The sequence below is a fragment of the Canis aureus genome, chromosome 26, assembly GCF_053574225.1.
Source record: "Canis aureus isolate CA01 chromosome 26, VMU_Caureus_v.1.0, whole genome shotgun sequence".
Taxonomy (NCBI): Eukaryota; Metazoa; Chordata; class Mammalia; order Carnivora; family Canidae; genus Canis; species Canis aureus.
In genome coordinates this window covers 10,460,722-10,479,877 of record NC_135636.1, presented here as the reverse complement: position 1 = coordinate 10,479,877, position 19,156 = coordinate 10,460,722, and the positions used below count along the sequence as shown (strand labels likewise).

At 46.9% G+C, this 19,156-nt stretch overlaps 1 protein-coding gene across 3 annotated transcripts in view; it reads right to left on the bottom strand.

Moving 5' to 3' along the window:
* OVOL2 (ovo like zinc finger 2) overlaps positions 1–19,156 on the bottom strand; it is a 78,103-nt gene that overhangs the window by 19,781 nt on the left and 39,166 nt on the right. Inside the window, exons 2-5 of one of the 3 annotated variants that reach the window (XM_077872079.1) lie at positions 11,063–11,241; positions 9,564–10,391; positions 9,240–9,365; positions 8,700–8,920 (exon numbers count right to left, since the gene is read on the bottom strand). In XM_077872079.1, the coding sequence (XP_077728205.1) occupies positions 8,700–8,920; positions 9,240–9,365; positions 9,564–9,663 (447 nt within the window). In that variant the 5' untranslated portion in view covers positions 9,664–10,391; positions 11,063–11,241. Of the gene's footprint in view, positions 1–8,699; positions 8,921–9,239; positions 9,366–9,563; positions 10,627–11,062; positions 11,242–19,156 lie in introns of those variants that run through there. The other 2 variants (XM_077872078.1, XM_077872080.1) reach the window with 2 other exon arrangements.

Sequence of the window (19,156 nt, the reverse complement as noted above, 5' to 3'; positions counted from 1 at the left end):
AAAGGATACAGACAGCACATCTGATGTCTGGAATGACATCCCACGGGTCAGAGCACCAGCAATCCCTCCCCGGGTCACAAGTTGGCTCACTGGGCCAGTTCTGCAATGTCTACAGAGGTTTATACTTAACACCGGACCCCCTAAAAGTTCAAAATAAGGTTAACCAATCTTACCTTGTTATACTACTTTCCAAGTAGTAGACCCAAACTAGTTACATCTTGGGCATCTTAGTTACAAAATGAGAATGGAATGAACAGACAAGGGATGCTGAGGATCAAGTAAAACCTACACCTGCCATCACCGATTTGCGTGATGTCATGGAATATCCCTGAGCCACAATTTCCCACATATAAATAGGATAAAATGGCAGGGTGCGTGGCTGGCTCAGTCAGTGGAGCATGAGACTCTTGATCTCAGGAACATGAGTTCGAGACCCACATTGGGTGTAGAGATTACTTTGTTAAAAAATGATAAAATGGGGGATGCCTGGGTGGCTCAGCGGTTGAGCGTTTGCCTTTGGCTCAGGGTATGATCCCGGGATCCGATATAGAGTCCCACATCGGGCTCCCTGCATGGAGCCTGCTTCTCCCCTGCCTGTGTCTCTGCCTGTGTCTCTCATGAATAAATAAATAAAACCTTAAAAAAAGAAAAAGAAAGAAAAAAGAAAGAAGAAAGAAAGAAAGAAGGAAAGAAAGAAAAGAAGAAAGAAAGAAAAAGAAAGAAAGAAAAAGAAAGAAAGAAAGAAAGAAGAAAGAAAAAAGAAAGAAAGAAAGAAAGAAAGAAAGAAAGAAAGAAAGAAGAAAGAAAAAAGAAAGAAAGAAAGAAAGAAAGAAAGAAAGAAAGAAAGAAAGAAAGAAAAAGAAAGAAAGAAAGAAAGAAAGAAGGAAAGAAAGAAAGGCTACTTTAAAAGGACCTCAAGGGGGCGCCTGGGTGGCACAATCAACTAAGCAGCGAACTCCCTTTCGGCTTTCAGGCAGGGTCACCATCTCAGGGTCCTGAGGTCACCAGGAGCCAGACTCCATGCTCAGTGCAGTCTGCTTATAGCTCGTTCTACCCCTCCCACTCATTCTCTCTCTTTCTCTCTCAAATAAAATAAATAAATCTTTTCTTTAAAAAAAAAAAAAGGACCTGGAGGTCAATAACTCTTAGAGTTCGACCACCTCCAAAGTTCTGTGATCCTAATAAAATATAATTGGTCAAAATCCCTTGAATCCCTTGTTTCTCTGTTGGCCTTTTGAGTTTTCTCTCTCTGATGGAAAAAAGGGGAACTGATCTTCAGTATGAGCGGACAACCCCCAGTCCTTCACCCATGACCCTGAAATCCAAAGAGCTCTGAAAACCAACAGTCTCACGTATCTCCCTTTGGAGATAAAACTGGACGCGAGCAGACGTGGAGCTATGCAGATTTCATCCCATTTGGTGTCAATATTCGTGTGTTTTGATATGGAAATTACTAATGTGTTTAATTATAGGGTACTGTTCCAGACCTACTGGGGGTGGTATAGACACCACGCTACCTTCTGGAAAAGCTTCACCGTTAATCCAAAATTAACACTTCGAAAGAAGCTTATTAATGAAATGGATGGTGGGAGGTGACATAGGTCTGGAGATTAATTCAGGGCAGGAAAGATGAAGAGAGACCGAGTGATTATCTAACTACATGGCTTGTGCTTTCTTGCTTGCTATTCTGTTTTCTGCAGGATCTTGACTTTCATTTTAAAAAACACACAAGGTTCCCCTCTAGTTCTTCCAAAAAAACAGGTCTTTGCAGCAAAAACAAAACAATCATTGTATCAGGGCTGCCAAAAACTGCAGGAGTGTCTGGGGAGGTAGGGACCTTAGCTGGCCCTCTGACCAACTTCCAAGCTGGCTAAGGTCACTTACCTATCAAACTTCTAAAGAAAAAAATAATCCTTTATTTTCTGTTGATGCTTCCACCAGACAAGTTTATTAAATTATTAATGGTCCTATTTCCTGTGGGAGAGTACTGTGAAGGTGGTGGCCATTTGGATAAGATTTCTTTTTTTTTTTTTTTTTAATTTTTTTATTTATTATTTATGATAGTCACACAGAGAGAGAGAGAGAGAGAGAGAGAGGCAGAGACATAGGCAGAAGGAGAAGCAGGCTCCATGCACCGGGAGCCCGACGTGGGATTCGATCCCGGGTCTCCAGGATCGCGCCCTGGGCCAAAGGCAGGCGCCAAACCGCTGCGCCACCCAGGGATCCCCCTTGGATAAGATTTCCACTGACACATTTGTATGCTTCAGCATTAAAACATGCTAAGCTAGGGGCACCTAGCTGGCTCAGTTGGTAGAGCACGGGACTCTTGATCTTGGGGTCATGAGTTGGAGCCCCATGGTGGGCACAGAGATTACTTAAAACAAACAAACAAACATGCTAAGCATATTGCCCGATTCCCTTGGGAAAAAAAAATCCCCTCTTGCTCCATGTGCCACTTCTTTGGGATTCACAACTCTACTATAGGGTAGAATGGAGAACCTTCTCAAATGCAGAGATAATGAAGAGAACATGTCCCTATAATCCAGAAAATAAATGAGGCTCCAAGAGATCTAACCTACCCTTGTAGGTTACATGACTTGTAGGTGCCCACACTGAAATTTTGGGTGTGGCCTATTGTCCACAGAACTCGGGCCTACACCCCCCTGGACAGGTCCATGGGTCTGGACATGATATGGGGGAGAGAGAGGGGATAAATCCTACTGTTTCTCATATCATGGTGAGAAACAGCTTCAAGTCAGACTGTCAAGGCTAATGGCTAAATAGTCAAAGATACCTCCCCCACAGTGTAATACAACAACCCTAAAACAGTGAGGATCCTTGGGTGGGGTTTTGCTACTAAAAACTGTGCCAAATTCAATGAAACCTCTCTGGGTTTTCCCCTTCATTCCTTGAAAATGAAGGGATTGGACCACACAAGCTTTAACGGTCCGCTGGATGAACACTCTTCAAGGCATCTATTCCTACTTCTTCTGGTAGACCTTCTTGTACTACAGAGGCTAAAAAGCTACAAACTACATTTCCCAGACTCCCCTGTAGCTATAGGTTTTAGATGTGACTTGGGTGCACTATCAGGAGATTTGTATTTGGGCCTGAGTTAATAGGGCAGAGGCAGATGCATGGCAATTACTCTATACTCTGCATTGGCGGCAGCAGTGTGATGCAGGAGCAGGCAGCCAGAGAGGCTGTAAGTGTAGCTTCCTTGGTGGGCCGGTTCTGCAGTGTGGCTCTGGGATTATATTCTGGTCTATCTTTAGTCCATTTATTAACCTATCATTAACCAGGCTCAGCTGGAGCTAACTACAATGGATTCTGTTGTCTGCCACTAAACCTACTTCACCTGTGTTCAAATGAAAAGCCAGTGCAATTCAGTTACATAGTTCTCCTATTCCTTTTCCCCCTTTTATTAATTAATTTAGTCTTTTTTGAGCACCTATTCTAGATATTTCCCAGATCTATGTTCTCTTCTTTTTTTTTTTTTTTTAAAGATTTATTTATTTATGATAGACACAGCGAGAGAGAGGCAGAGGGAGAAGCAGGCCCCATGCCGGGAGCCTGATGCAGGACTTGATCCCGGGACTCCAGGATCGTGCCCTGGGCCAAAGGCAGGGGCCAAACCACTGAGCCACCGAGGGATCCCCTATGTTCTCTTCTTACTTCCCACTTTCCTCCAAATGTGTTATTGACATCCAGGGAGTGCTGGCTCCTCCGCCTATACTTCTGTTCTATGTTGACCTATGTCCTCCTATGAGTCAGACATTACTGTACCAGGTGCTGGGGATACAAGCCCGGTAGGAATGTTCCCTGCCGTCGGTAGGTCTAGAGTCAAGAAGAAGAGTCTGGTCAGCCAAATGTCAGGCACATGGTCAGTGAGTTATAATGGGGGTGGGGGTGAGGGGCATCCAATTCAGTCTCAGGAGAAAAAAGACAATAGGCAAGGACTTAGGGACAGAGCTTATATTCTCCTCCAAATATCAAATGGATGAGTTTTTAAAAACTGCTTAAATCCGTGATTCGCAACAATGTTTTAAAAATAAACAAGTTGGCCACTGCTGTAGAATTCTGGTGAATCAACAGGTTAGCTTGAAAACTGGTAAACAGGGAATCTTATTTGGCCTTTCCTAAATGAACTGTCTTACTGGGAACCAAACAACAGATGAGGGGAAGTATATCTCTAAACAAGATTATCAGCTCAGAAATGAAGGACAGAATATCACAACCCCTAATAACCTAAAATAATTAGACCGAGTATCAATAGCTGCAATCACAAGGAGACACCCAAATATTGTTTTCTTCTTGATGTTAATAGTTGACCTTCCCCCCTCGACACACTTTTGAACTAAAATGAATATACCTGATCAAATATCTAAAGCAGTGTTGTCCAATTTAACTTTCTGCATTGATAGAAATGTTCTAATCTGTACTGTCCAATACAGTAAGCCACTGGTCACACATGGTCACTGGGCACCTGAAATGTGGCTTGTGCAACTGAGGAACTTAATTTTTAATTTTGCTTAGTTTAAATTTAAATAGTCACATGTAATTTTGGCTGCCATAGTGGGTAGTGCAGCTGCAGAACCAACTACCCATTTAGAGAAAACACAGAAGATCAAGGAGCATTAGATTCTGATGTGATGCATTCCTCAAAATCCAGATTGTTAGCAACTCTCCAGGCAAAATTACTCATCTCTTTAATAATTAGCTTGTAAGGACACAGAAAAGAGATGGAGGAAACATGGACAAATTACAAGAGACCTGAAAGACATGTCAATCAATTACAATATTAGACACTGTGTGGACCTGATTCAGCAAACTGAAAGAAAAAAAAAAAAAACAAATTTACGAGACGATTAGCAATGTGAACATCGCTGTGAATGTATGATCAGGTATTTTGGCCTTTACCTATTACAGGCACATTCTGAGGTATTTATGGTTGCAATAATATGATAACTGAGATGTACCTCAAAATCATGTGTCTGGGATGGGTGCCGGGTGGATGGGCAGGAACAGCCACGGTTTAAATGGTTGTTGGGGCTGAGTGATAAGTGACGGAAAGAAAGAAAAAAAAGACTACTGCACGTTCTTATGTCTGGCATGACTCAAAGACCTGGACTACAGAGCCAGGTAGAAGACCAAAACTATTTTAGAAGGAATTCTATACTCAGTTCCTTTTGAAGCATCCTTGGGAGAGGCCAAAGGAAGAGAATAGAAGGGGAAAAAGGGAGACAGGAAGGAAAAAATATCCATCAACTACCTAATTTAACTTCAGAGTTAGTTTCTAATAAATCTTCAAAGGCAGGGCAATGGTGATCAGATTTTCTGGGGGGTCTCTACCCCACAGCTGGAGTCCTGCAAATGGTACCAGCACAAGAAAGGCTTAGAGCCACCTGGACCTGTCACTACTGCCTTCTTAGATATACACAATCTCTCCACCTCAATCTGTTTGGAAAATTACGGAGTTCTCAGGAGTAAAGAGGCGATTTTGCAAACTGCCCTGAGGCAGTCAAAAGGCAGATAGTCTCGAAAAGGCCAGTTTCCTAACCAGCACCTACAACTCCTTCCTAGATCCACTCACCAGCACAGCCAGATTGGCAAATCCCGTGTCCCTACCATAGGCAACAACATATTGGACATTACGGAAACCTGTCATACATCACTGTTAGCTAATTCCCTCCTGGCGGTTTACACATGCACAGAAGTGCGAGACACTCTGCACCCCTTATTTCACCTAACCAACCCTTCTGAGAGGTCAGTTCCATTGCTTTTCCATGCAACAGGTCCAGGAACTAAGACTCGGGACCGATAATGTATCCCTAACACAGCTGGGAGAATGGACCCAACTGAGGTCCTCCTTCTTCAAACCTTTCCAGAATCCCTGTTCTGCCTATGAAGGGGCAGCCACACCTCTTGGCTTAGCCCCTTCACCATCTTGTCCTGTCCTAGTTCCCCACCTTTCACACTTCCCTCTAACTCCAGCAGGTGGATTTTCCATCTTCAGACACCAGAGTTTGAAGCCCTTTACTTACTTAACCTTTGGGCAAAGCCTGCCTCTCCCCCCTTCTCCACTGCCCTCAAATCTACACCAAGAAATCTTCCCTAGCTCATAATTTATTACATCTTTGTGTGTGCTTTAGCATCCATCCCCTTTGCTGTAACAGAGTTAATAATTAATATTTGTGTCTCCCCACCAAGCCGGAAAATTCTAGCTAGAGTTAATGAGCACCTACTACGTTCCCTTCTTCATTCATTTATTATGTTCACCACTCTATGAGGTAGGTGTCATTATTATTCCCATTTCACAGACAAAGAAACTGAGGCCCAGCGGGATTAGCAACTTGCCCAAGGTCATGCAGCTAAGTGACAAAGCCAGAGCCTAGGGGCTTAACTGCTACAGTCAGATGATTCTAGACCGACCAGGCTGGGAACGTTATCTCCTTGAACACAGCAGATGCTCCAGAATAGTTAGATGGGAGGATGCCTCTCTCTGGGGGGGCACTGGCTCAAACCTGCTCCTCCCCTAGTCCCCTGAACTAACAGCTCAGTGAGTGTCTTGAAGTCATTCCAACTTAGTCATTATGCATCAATATATGGGCCTCATCCTGGAGTGGTATTCCTTTTCTTCCAGTTAAGAAACTAATGTTCTTTTCTTAAGGTTGTATTTATTTATTTGACAGAGAGAGAGAGAGAGAGAGAGAACAAGCAGAGGGAGCTGCAGGCAGAGAGAGCAGACTCTCCACTCGGCGGCAAGGAGCCCAGTGCAGGGCTCCATCCCAGGACCCGAGGATCACAATCCGGGCCAGGCGGAAGGCAGCCGCCTAACTAAGCCACCCAGGTGCCTCAAGAAACTAATTCTTGAGAACAGCAGGTTTTGTATAGAACTCTAAAATTACACAATGTGCTAAGTCACAGGCAATTTGGACAATCATTTGAAAACAGCCAATACCATAGATGATAATTCTGGAAGCTTGGAGCATCTTAATACCAAGATGTCTCCCATTTATGGATGAAGGCTGAGAGGGAAAAGGAATCTAAACATCCTCTGTGAACAAAATAAAACTTCTCCGGAAGCTGTGCTAATAGGGTCACAGAGCAAACGCCCCCCACCCCTGGTCCTGGGGGCAGCATGTAGGCAAGATCCTAGAAATAAGGTCGTGGTTTATTTATTCCTTTAATCCAGGGCTCCAATGGCACTGTTTGCCTGGGACGAGAGAGCTTCTAAAACGTTAATTAAGGGACTGGATCTTTCTCTCCTGCCGCTTTCTTCCCGGGGTAATCTGGGAAGTTGGGGGACAGAGGAGCAAAACGACTAACAGTCAATCCCAAAACAACGTTGCAATTGTCCTTCCAGCCTGGTGATAAATATGCAAGTGGGACACTTTGTAGAATTTCCTGGAGGGGAGAGCTACCAGCCCCGGGCAAACTGTCCCCTCCCACTTAACCCCATCTGGCCCAGAAAAGCCTCAGGCCAGCTGACTTTGAACCTCAGCAGCACACTTAACACCAAGCACCGTGCGCCGCAGCAACCTTTAAAGAGGTCTTTCCTGGGGATTTCTGCTCCAGCCTTTAGCCTCAATTCAAAACCAAATGCACCTTTAGTCCGCCCCCAAGCCAAACCCCGGGAACCAGGAATATGCACAGGGAGGGATAGCCTCGCCCAGGAAAAGTAACCTAGTCTTACCCAATCCACAGCAAACACCAGAGTTCCTCCACCCACCCCCCGCCCCCCGCCCCGGCGGCAGGGCTCCAGGGCCGTCCCGGCGCGCGCAGGAATGATCGCCCCCCACCCAGGGCCTGGAGCCCGCGGAGTCCCGCCAGGCTAGGAAATGGGATCATGTGATTCCTAAAACACCCCGGCCCGGCTCCAGCTGACTAAATCAGTGGAATGGGATTCCTTAATCTTGCGGGTAGCGGATTCACTTGAGCAGACGAACACGGAAGTTCTCCCCAGTAAAGCCAGGTGATGTCCCATAAGATGTCGCCTACAATTCTAGGAGGGGCGGGGGGCGGGGTACGAAGGAATGATCATGGAGGGTAACAAACACCACCTGGGGCGGCGCAGAGGCAGTTGCGGTTGAGCCCCTTTATCCATCAATTCACTTCAAGAAGTCGAGAGATGTGACCAATTCAAAGTGCCCCGCACAGACCTCCAGCGTAACGGGCACTCGGTGCTCGTCAGTGGGGACCGCTGTTCCGGGGGGGGGGGGGTCCACCGTGTGCCGACCTGAACTGCCGCCCCCGCCCCCGGCCCCAGAACGCCAGGAGGTGTGTGCACCGACTCCGCCGAGCGCTGGGAAAGGCGCCGCGGGGGCCGGAATCCCGGAGAGCCTGGTCCTTCCTGCCCGCACCCGGGAACCCCGACGGCCTGGTGATTCCTCCGGCCCCGCACGCAGGACAGGGGCTGCCGGAGGCAGGAAGCCGGGCCCGGGTCCTCGGGGCAGGCGGCCTCCAGGCCCAGCGGCGCGGGCCGCCGCCACCCAGCGGGCGGGAGGACGCGCGGAGCCGCCCCGCCCGAGACCCAGAAGCAGGTGCAGGAGCGGCGCGGAGGGTGCGCTGGGCGCGGGGGGCGCGGGCGGCGGGGGCGCGGCGGGGAGGGGAGGGGAGGGGAGGGGAGGGGCGCGCGCTCCGGGAGCCCGACGCCAGGGCGTGGCACGAGGTGGCGGCGGGCAGAGTCGACACCGTACCTTGATTTTCGACCTGGCGCCCGGGCGCTGCGTCGCCGCCAGGTGTCCGCCGGGGCCCTCGGCGTCGCCGGGTTCGGGGATCTCGCGCTCGGGGGCGCGCGGGGACGAGCTGCTCTCTGCGCCTCCAGGCTCCCCCGCGCTGCTGCTGCCGCCGCCGCTGCTGCTGCCGCCGTCGCTGCGGCAGTCCTCGGGGGGGTCGTGGAGCAGACGGCCCAGGCCCACTGCGGAGGGAGGGGCGGCGCCCCGACACAGACACGCGGCGTCAGGCCCCGGCGTCCGCGGCAGTTTGACCTGCGGGCGGTGCCGCCGCCGCCGCCCCGCCCCGCCCTGGACCTGGGCACCCGGCCAAGTGGGCAACACGCGGGAGTGGGCGAGCGAATCCCGGCTCGGCCTCCGGGTGGGAGGGGCGGCCCCGCGGCCCCGCGGCCCCGCGGCCCCAGTCCCCGCGCCCACCAGGAACCGAGGGCCCGGGGCGGCGGGGGACCCCGCGCGCCAAGTTTCCTCTCCCTGGGCTGGGGGGCCGGGGTCTGACTCACCCACCTAGCCCGCGGGCCTGGCGGATCCTGGTGCACCCCCGTGAGGACGCGGGGCTGAGTCTCCCGTCCTGGGCCACCTGGGCCCGCGCGGCAGTCAACGGTCCCGCCGCCGGGCAATTACCGGCGCCCACTAGGGGGAAGGGGGCGCAGGGCGTCGCGGGTTCTCCAGCCCCTCACTCGGTCTTCCCGCGCCTGGGACCTCCCCCACCCCAAAAGGGGGGCTTGCGGTGGGGAGCCCAGCCCTCGCCGAGGAGCCGAGGGGACCCGGCGCCCCCTGCCCCCACCCCGGGACTCCCGCGCCCAGGCCCGGCCCCCGCGCGGCGCTCACCTGGGATGTAGGTGTCTGCCCTTTCCTCGTCTGGGAGCTCATCCCAGCTGCGGACGGAGACCCCCGGGCTCCTCCTCTTCACCAGGAAGACTTTGGGCATCGTGCGGCCCCCTCCGCGGCCGGCGGCCCCCTCCTCCCCTGCTCCCCGCTACAGGCTGCGGCGGGGGCTCGGTGCCCGGCTCCCGGCGGCCAGAGCCCACCTTCCCGCCTCGCTGGCCCTCTCCCTCCAGCCCCCGCCGCGCCGCGGCCCAGGCCTCTCCCCCGCACGCCCGGCGACTCCCAGCCTCCAGGCTCGGCGACACCTATGCCTTAAATCGCGGGTGAGACCACGCCGAGGAAAAAGTTTCATAAGGTGGAATAGAAAAGGCACCAGGAAACTTGGGAGTGAGCATGCGCCCTGCAACATAACGGTGTCAACAAGCTCGCTACCTGTCCGACCGGTTCCGGCGGCCGGGGCTGCCTGTTCCAGCCCTTCCTTAGGCATGAATGTTTGCAAAAGAATTTAACGTCTGATTCTTCCCCCCCTCCCCTTTTTAAAAAGGGAAGAACGTTTTTTTAAATCAGCCTCTTGCTCCGGTCCCCCTCACAGGAACCCCAGGGCAAATTCTTAGAGGTGAGTCCCCAGGCCCGCCTCCCGGGGCATCCATCCGAAGAGTTGGAGCTTCCTGCCAGTGGCACCCCCCTCCCCGCCCCCAGGTGGATTTGTCTCCGACAGGCAATCAAGAAAATGGCTCAGTCCCTCCGGACTTGGTAGATGGTTTCCCCGGCTAGTTGAAAGCTCGGCAGGCGGAAGGTGGAGGCGGCAGAGAGACTCTCCAGGACTCTGATCTGGTAAAGGGGGGGTATTGGGGGGCTTCAGCTTACCATCATTTACAACACTCCCCCAAATAAACACAATAAGATTTAAAGTTCGGCAGCTTTAGAACACGTCGTTATTACCGATTTGTGCCATACAATCTAGGAAAAAGCAGCTGCCACCCCAAGACCTACCACCCCAAGAGCCCCACCGACCCCCAAATAAACACACAATGGAAACAAAAGCCAAGGGCATGTTATACAAACGCGGCTTCGTCACAAATCTCTCACCCTTACCCCCTCCCATTAGGGTCTCCCCCCCTAACCGCCCGCTCCCCAAATCCCGAGGCTGGGAATCCGTTTCCCAATAAAGTGAAGATGGGCTGCTACTGGGGAGGTGGCTGCAGAGCTTTCTATTTATTTTTGGCTTTGGCTTTCCTCTCCGTCTTTATACCTGGAGGGGGAGTTGGGAGAGAAGGAAGAGGAGTTGGTAAGAGAAAGATGCCAAGTTTCCCAGAGCCGCAGAGCCGGCTCGTGGGGCGCGCGCGCGGTCCCTCTCGGCCCCTGCTCGGGTGCGCCCGGGGACGCGCAGCTGTGACCCCGCCGTGGCGGGGGGCGCACCCCTCCGGGGACTGCGGGGACTGCGGGGCACGTCCAGCCCGGAGTTCCCCGGGGCCCGCGGCTCGCCCTGCCGCCGGACTCACCTGTCTGTAACCTGACCCGCCGCGCGCCCAGCCCACAGGGCCGAGGATCAACACAGCGGTTCGCCCGGTCCTCTTCCGCGCTGGAATGGCCCTTGGGGACACAGCAGCCTGGTAACGGATTTCTCGGCTCAGCTCAGTCCTCTCCCCGCGCGCGGAGAGGGGGCGCAGCTCTCCTGGGTCTGAGAAGGGAAGAGAAGCGCCCTGCCGCGGGGTCCGCCCTCAAGGGGTCACCCTCTCCTGGCTCAAGCCTGTCTGGACTCCAGATTTTCTGAGAACAATCAACGAAGAAGAAAACAGACTTTGATCCGGTGAAGGAAGACATTTCTCTAGCGGCACGAGGAAGCGAGGCTTCTTTCTAGTCTATGAGGCTGATGGCGCAGCTTATGGGAGAATCAGAACGTATTTTTATCTACCAACAAACTGAAGAATTTCTAGAAATTGGTTGAGTGAAAGTAAAATAGAGAAAACTACGAAATCACAGAAGTAACTCCCATCTCATAAAAATCTTTAAGACTTGCCTTCTTCAAAATTGCTCATGTTGTGAAAAAGGCAGTCAACCCCATTAACAGATTTTTTTTTCTTTTATTGGATTTCAAATCAATGAATGCCTGACCACTTTGTCCTTTATCTGAAAAAAGTATAAAATGACAGGATATAAGGCTAGAAAATCAAGAAGCAGTGCATCGTTTAGGATATTCGGGATGAAAAAAATAACTACACTTTTTTCTACGACGGTTGTTTGCACGCTTACCTTGATATTTGCTGGCTGTTTCTTTGGGAGAAAGGAATTCTAATGTGTTAGCTTTCTTTCTTTTTTTCTTTTTTTTTTTTTCCTTGATCGGACTCGAGAGGGATTTATCAGTATTAATATTTTCTATGTTTTGCTTTTGTTGACTCTTCTTTATTTTAGGGTTACTTTTCTAAGTGTTATGGGGAGCTAACAGAGCATTCCCTAAAAGTAGATTAAGAAATAAGCTCAATTCTTTAAAAACCTCAAAGCTGGTGGTTGAAAGAGACAGCAGTCCTGATCTGGCCCACAGCCTGTCCCTCACCTCTCCACCAGTTGTGTGTGGGGGGGCCCTCTCTAGAGTCCTTAGTGGGGATGTGTCCGGCCCTCTTTGAATACCTACAGTGCCGGGAGCTTACTTTTTCAAAAAGAAATCTATTCTGGTTAGGCAACAGTTCTGTTAGAAAGCTTTTCCTTCTGCTTTGTGGAAGTCTGTTTGCCTGCACTTCCATCTCTCCTCTGCATTCTTCCCTCTGGGGGTGCTGAGACTCTGCCTGTGCCCCCTCCCCCTGGCAGGTCTTCAAATGCATGGAAATAGGTATGGGTGTTCTCACTTAAGACTTCTTTTCTCCAGTAATGTGTAGTCAGATTGAAAATAGACAGGTACAAACCTGCTCAGTGGTATCTTTAGTGGGTAAGTAGAGGTTAGGATGATGGGGAAATGGTCCTAAAAAAGTTTTGTTTTGTTTTGTTTTTTAGTTTTTACCAAAATATAACAGTGTTTTTAAAAATGTACAAATCATAAGTACACAGCTTGATCAATTTTTACAAAAATTGTAGGAGGCAGCACCCCAGGACAAGACCAAGCTACCTACTCTCAACACTCCACTTCGCATGAGACCGACCGAGTTTTTTATGGATAGAGGAAGACAGAAAAAGAAATAAAAATATAAAGATCATAAAGGAAAAAGCAAAACTCTCCTCATTTGTAGTCAGTATGATTAGCTTTATGGGGAACAGAAGAATCTAGAGACAAATTATTAGAATTAATAAGAGAGTTTTGTAAGGTTGTTTTATAGAAAATCTGTGTGTCAATTGCATTTCTGAATGTCAACAACATTCCAAAGTCATCTGTGGATTTAATACTTGAAAAAAAGATCTTTTTCGGAGATCTGACAAACTTGTTCTAAAGCTTATGTGAAAGAATAGCCAAAAGACTCCTGAAGGACAAGGTGTATAGATTCACTCTATCAGATATCAATAGTAATTAAAATAGCGTGCACAGCTAGACCACCGCACAAGAGTAGAGAGCCCAGGAACACACTACACACATGTGGACTTTTGATTTATGAGACAGGGCATTGCAGAAGGGTGGGGAGAGATGTGGAATGGAAATGATAGATTATCCATTTGGGGAAAAATAAAGGAAATTGAATAATGCACACACATACCAAGTTCCAGTGGATTAAATGTTTAAATGTGTATGTGTATACATATGCATAGATAGATAGGTAACGGAGAATAACGTTATGATCATAACTTAGAGCAGAATTTTATTTTTATTGAAGTACAATTGATGCACATGGAGAATTTTTTATTTTTTAAAACTTATTTTATTTAAATTCAATTAATTAACATATAGCCATATTATTAGTTTCAGAGGTAGAGTCCGGTAATTGATTAGTTGCATATAACAACTCAGGGCTTGTTACATCAGTGCCCTCCTTAATGCCCATCACCCAGTTACCCATCCCCCTACCCTGGAGCAGAATTTCTTAAGACACAAAGAACAAACCACACACACACACACACACACACAAATTTATAAATCTGTCTGTGGAAAAATTAAGAATGACCATTTATCAAAAGACACAGTAAGGAGAATGACAAACTAAATCATAAATTGAGAGAAATTTTGCAACACATTTGGCATATAAATGATCAGAATTCAGATAACAAAGAATTCAAATGTCAGAAAAAGAAACATTTTTGAAAAATGGCAAAAGACATGAACAGGCATTTTTCAGAAGAGAAAACATGAATGACCATCAACATATAAAAAGATGCTCAATCTCATTAGTAAACAGGGAAATGCAAATTAAAATGATAATGAAATTCTATTTCATGTTTACCAGACTGCCAAAATTAAAAGGTTTGCCATTCCTGCTAAGTGTCGCTTTGGATGTAAGAACAATAAATTAATGCATTGCTAATAGGTGTAGAGATTGATTCAAACATTTTGGGAAAGAGTTGGATTTTTATCTGGTAAAATTAGACATGCACATATTGAATAAGCCAGAAACTCCAACTTTTTAAATTTAGAAAAAGTCTTGCACTTTTGCCCCTAGAATTACAGGCAAGAATATTCACAGTAGCATCATTCATGTGAATGATGAATCTGAATACAACTGGAAATAAAAATCTGAATACAACTGGAATGCCCATCCATAACCCATTGGATTAATATATTGTGATAAATGCATCCAGTGGAAATGAGTGGCCCACACATTAACAAAGGTAAATCTCAAAAACATATTGTTGAATGAAAAAAAGCAAATTACAAGGATGCCTGGGTGGCTCAGCCGTTGAGCTATTGAGCATCTGCAGTTGGCCCAGGGCATGATCCTGGAGTCCTGGGATCAAGTCCCGCATAGGGATCCCTGAGTGGAGCCTGCGTCTCTCTCTGCCAATGTCTCTCCTCTCTCTGTGTGTCTCTCATGAATAAATAAATTAAATATTTTTTTTAAAAAGCAAGTTACAGAAGAATTGTGCTATAAGATTCAAATTATTATTAAAAATGAATCAAAGTAGGGACGCCTGGGTGGCTCAGTGGTTGAACTTCTGCCTTCGGCTCAGGGCGTGATCCTGGAGTCCAGGGATCGAGTTCCACATTGGGCTCCCCACAGGGAGCCTCCTTCTCCCTCTGCCTATGTCTCTGCCTCTCTCTGTGTCTCTCATGAATAAATAAATAAAATATTTTTAAAAGTGAAAGTAAACAATATCTTGATATAGGAATTCAAACGCACCCATTAAAACCATTAAGCACCAACCAGCCACCTGGAAGAGTCTCTAGAGAGGTATGCTGAGTTAAAAAAAGCAATCCCAAGGTTATGTATTATCTGATTCCATTTATGTAATAAAATTGGGGAAAAGATTACTGGTTAGTTGTCAGAAATTAAGGATTTATAAAAGGGCAACATAAGGGACCCTTGTGCTGGAAGTGTTCAGGATCTGTGGCAGTCGATACCTAAGCTTGCACACGTGATAAAGTGTATAGAACTACACATACACACACACAAATGAGTATAAGTCAAACTATCAATCTGAGAAAGACCTGTGGATTGTCTCAATGTCAATATCCTGCTGGTTGGTGATACTCTACTCTAGTGCTATAAAATTTACTACTGAGGGACATTGAATGAAAGGTACACAATTGCATGTAAATCTACATGATCTCAAAATAAAAAGCTTAATTTAAAAAAAGTCAAAAGTTGCTGGGAGAGTAAATCTTAAAAGTTATCACAAGGAAAAAGATATATATTTATGTGTGGCGCTATTAACTGAGCTTATTATGGTGATCATTTTGCAAAATATACGTGTATCAAATCATGACATTAAACACCTAAAACTAATAAACTGTCATATGTCGATTATATCTCAATCTCAAAAAAACAACAGGCAAAGCAAGAAAATGATACAAAAGTCAGGATAGTGGTGGTCACTTGGAAAGAGAGATAAAATTAGGGAGGGACAAATAGGGACAGCGGTTCCATAGTACTAATAATGCTGTTTTCCTCAACCGGGAGGATAAGAATAATCATTATTATTATTTAACCATGTACATATATTATAATCACTCTTGTCTGTGTGATGTATTTCACAATAATTTTTAAAAGAGAAAACCAGGGGCTCCTGGCTGGCTCAGTAGGTAGAGCATGCAACTCTCAATCTCAGGGTTCAAGCCCCATGTTGGGCATGGAGCCTACTTTAAATAAATAAATAAATAAAAATAAAAGAGAAAACCAGAGTAACTGGCGTGGTGGACAAGCACCGTGCTTGAGGAAACCCAATATTCTTTGTTCACCTTGACTTCTGGGTAGTTCTCTGTTACGAGTCTCACTTGCCAGAAAATAGCTTTTCCAGACCCCCTTGCTACGGGCTACAAGAATGTGACTCAGTTTCTACAACTGGGATATACCCACAGACTCCATTTAGGAAGGAAGGTCTGTGTGGCCATGTCCAGTGCTCTGTGCTGGGGTGCTCGGGGAGGATGGTAGGAGCTCAGGTGCTCTGGGCTACAAATGGCAACGACAGAGCCCCTACTGGAGAAGCCAGGAACTGTTTCAGGCTTCTCCTTTCCGAGACTGATGGATTCTCTGGTGCCCTGGAGGTTCCAAGAGCCACCTAACATCCTTTAATGAACTGTTTTTCTGATTCAACTAGCTACAGTGGGTTCTGTTGCCACATATTGGCTCATCTATTCTGTAATTGGCATTGTCCCCCGGACAGCATTAAGACCTTTGGTTGGGGCAGCCCGGGTGGCTCAGCGGTTTAGCCCCGCCTTCGGCTCAGGGTGTGGTCCTGGAGGCCCGGGATCAAGTCCCACGTCGGGCTCCCTGCGTGGAGCCTGCTTCTGTCTCTGCCTCTCTCTCTCTCTGTCTCTGTGTCTCTCATGAATAAATAAATAAATAATCTTAAAAAAAAAAAAAAAAAAAAGGACCTTTGGTTGGTCGTCCTCTAATCCAGGACAGGATTATGGTGTCTCATCATCCCCGCTTCACTGTAATTCAGAATAAAAACAACACTAATGCACAAAATACGTGTGCTTATTTTAAATGTCTAATTTGCAAGGTACTTGTTAAACCCATTAAGGCAAAATCCACATCTCTCTCCCCCTAGTTCCCTGTCTTTCATACTCCTGCTTTTCTGGAACTCTAGTGTATGCCTTGTCTGCCTCTGTCCAAAACAAAACCACCCTTTGGTCACATGTAGGTAGCTGATCTGAACAAAGACGTGCTGTAAGTGTTAAATGCACACCAGATCTTGAAAACTTACTGTGAAAAAAAATCTAAAATATTTCGTTAATAGTTTTGTATACTGGGCAGCCCGGTGGCTCACTGGTTTAGCACTGCCTTCAGTCCAGGGCGTGATCCTGGAGTCCTGGGATCGAGTCCTACATCGGGCTCCCTGCATGGGGCCTGCTTCTAACCTCTGCCTGTGTCTCTGCATCTCTTTCTCTCTGTGTGTCCCTCATGAAATGGGTGAATAAAATCTTAAAAAAAAAAAAAAAGGACATGCATGTAATGCATGTAATAGAGAAGTCCCAGATTAAAAAAAAAAAAAGTTTTGTATACTGATTTACACATTGAAATGATATATCATGGATATATTGGGTTAAATAAAATATTAGTGTTAGATCAACTTCCACTTATTTTGTTTGTTTGTTTATTATTTGGGGTTTTTGTTTTGTTTTGCTTTGACTCTTGTGCGGCAACTTGAAAATTTAACATTACATCTGTGGTTCTTTTTGTATTTCTGTTGGTCAGGGTTGGTCTAGACTACGATGACTGGCATGAATAGCCTGTGTTGTTCTGGAAGGCTGTCCTTAGGCATCCCTACTTTCTCTTGGTCAGCATTGTGATTTGAGGGTAACGGGGGTAGCATGGAGAAGCCAACAACTTGGCTTTAACTGGCTCTGCCACTGAGAAGCCCTAAGGATATGGCAAAATCATTTAAATTCTTTGAGCCTCCCTAAAATTCTTTGAGCATCCCTAAAATGGGAAAATAATGTGTCTCTCACTTACTGCACAGGGTTACTATGAGAATCTAATGGAATCAGATTTGCGAATGTGTTTGTAGGAAGTGTTTGCCTATTGTTCAAATAAGAATGGCCAACGTTAATCAAATGCCTTCTCTGATCAACACACTGGGTAATATGCCCTAGACATATTGTTTCACTAGACAATCTTTTGTGAGAGAGAAATGCTCATTTTGTACCCATTTCACAAGAGAGAAAACAAAGGTTTAGAAAAGTCAGGAACCCCTGGTCTTAAGCCCCTCATTAGGGATGCACTATGATGCCAAGAATGTGCATCCTGAGCTCAGCAGAAACCAGCAGTGAGTCCACCCATCAGGGCTCCCAGTCGGTTTGGGATGTGCCGTTGGGGCAGGCACCCCCTTGCCTGTGGGTTACTCAATTTGTAAACACACTGAGTTTTCTGAGAACAAGGTCTCAGTGTATCTTTCACACTATTGAGTTCTCCCTGGTCCCAGGCACATCTGTGAGTGTGGGGAAGGGAAGAGTCAACCTAAGGAGGACACCTGGTGTTTTCACCTGCCTTCTTCAAGTAACTGAACATGCAGTTCTGGGCAGGCTGACTCCACCCTTTCTGTGGGAGGCGGGAATCTAACCTGGCTAATTAGAACCTTCACCTTGGCCACAGTGATTGCTTCAAGGGCAGACATAAGAGATCCAAACTGAGACCCTTTCCCTGAGGTTGAGAGAGGATGGGATAGGAGCCCAGGACAGCCAGCCACCTTTGCCACCAGCAGCTGCCTGACGTTGAAGCCAACACAGAGAGAGCAAAGCAATGAGATGGGAGAGAGACCGAGTTTCTCATGATAGTCCTGGCCCTATGCCTGCCTGGAGCAAGTCTAATGGTCAAGTAAATTCTTCTATCTTGGTCTCTTTCTTTTGCTTAAGCCGGTTAGAATTATGCATTCTCACTTGCTGCCAAGAATTTCAACTAAACATTTTTTTAAATGACACTGCCTTCCTTCTCTATACTCCCGTGATTCATGGAAAAGGCAATGTGTTCTTTCCCAATAAACTGCAAGCTGGTTTTCCAAGTCACCAGACCACAGTCACTTTTCAGCTTACTTCTGTGAGACAGAGGGCAAGTAAATTAATTGCATACATGTGAAACAACCAATCTCTATCATTTTGGGTACCACAAAAATATAAATGTAAATGGATGACTTGGGAGTGAATTGACTATCACTATAAAAGTTACTGATCTAGGGATGCCTGGGTGGCTCAGTTGGTTAAGCGACTGCCTTCAGCTCAGTTCACGATCTCAGGGTCCTGGGATTGAGCCTCATATCTGGGCTCCCTGCTCAGTGGGGAGCCTGCTTCTCCTTCTTCCTCTGCTTCTACTCTCATTCTCTCTCAAATAAATAAACAAATAAATAATATTCTTTTTAAAAATTACCAATGTAATATTCTTAAGATGCTTATAGGTATATATAAATCCAGATCCACAAACCAGGGTGGAAGACGATGTGACATGATTTTATTGTCTTTATTTTGACTCAAAGGTCCATCCCAATGTGAGGGGTTTGCCACAAAGCCATCTTATTCTCCCTCC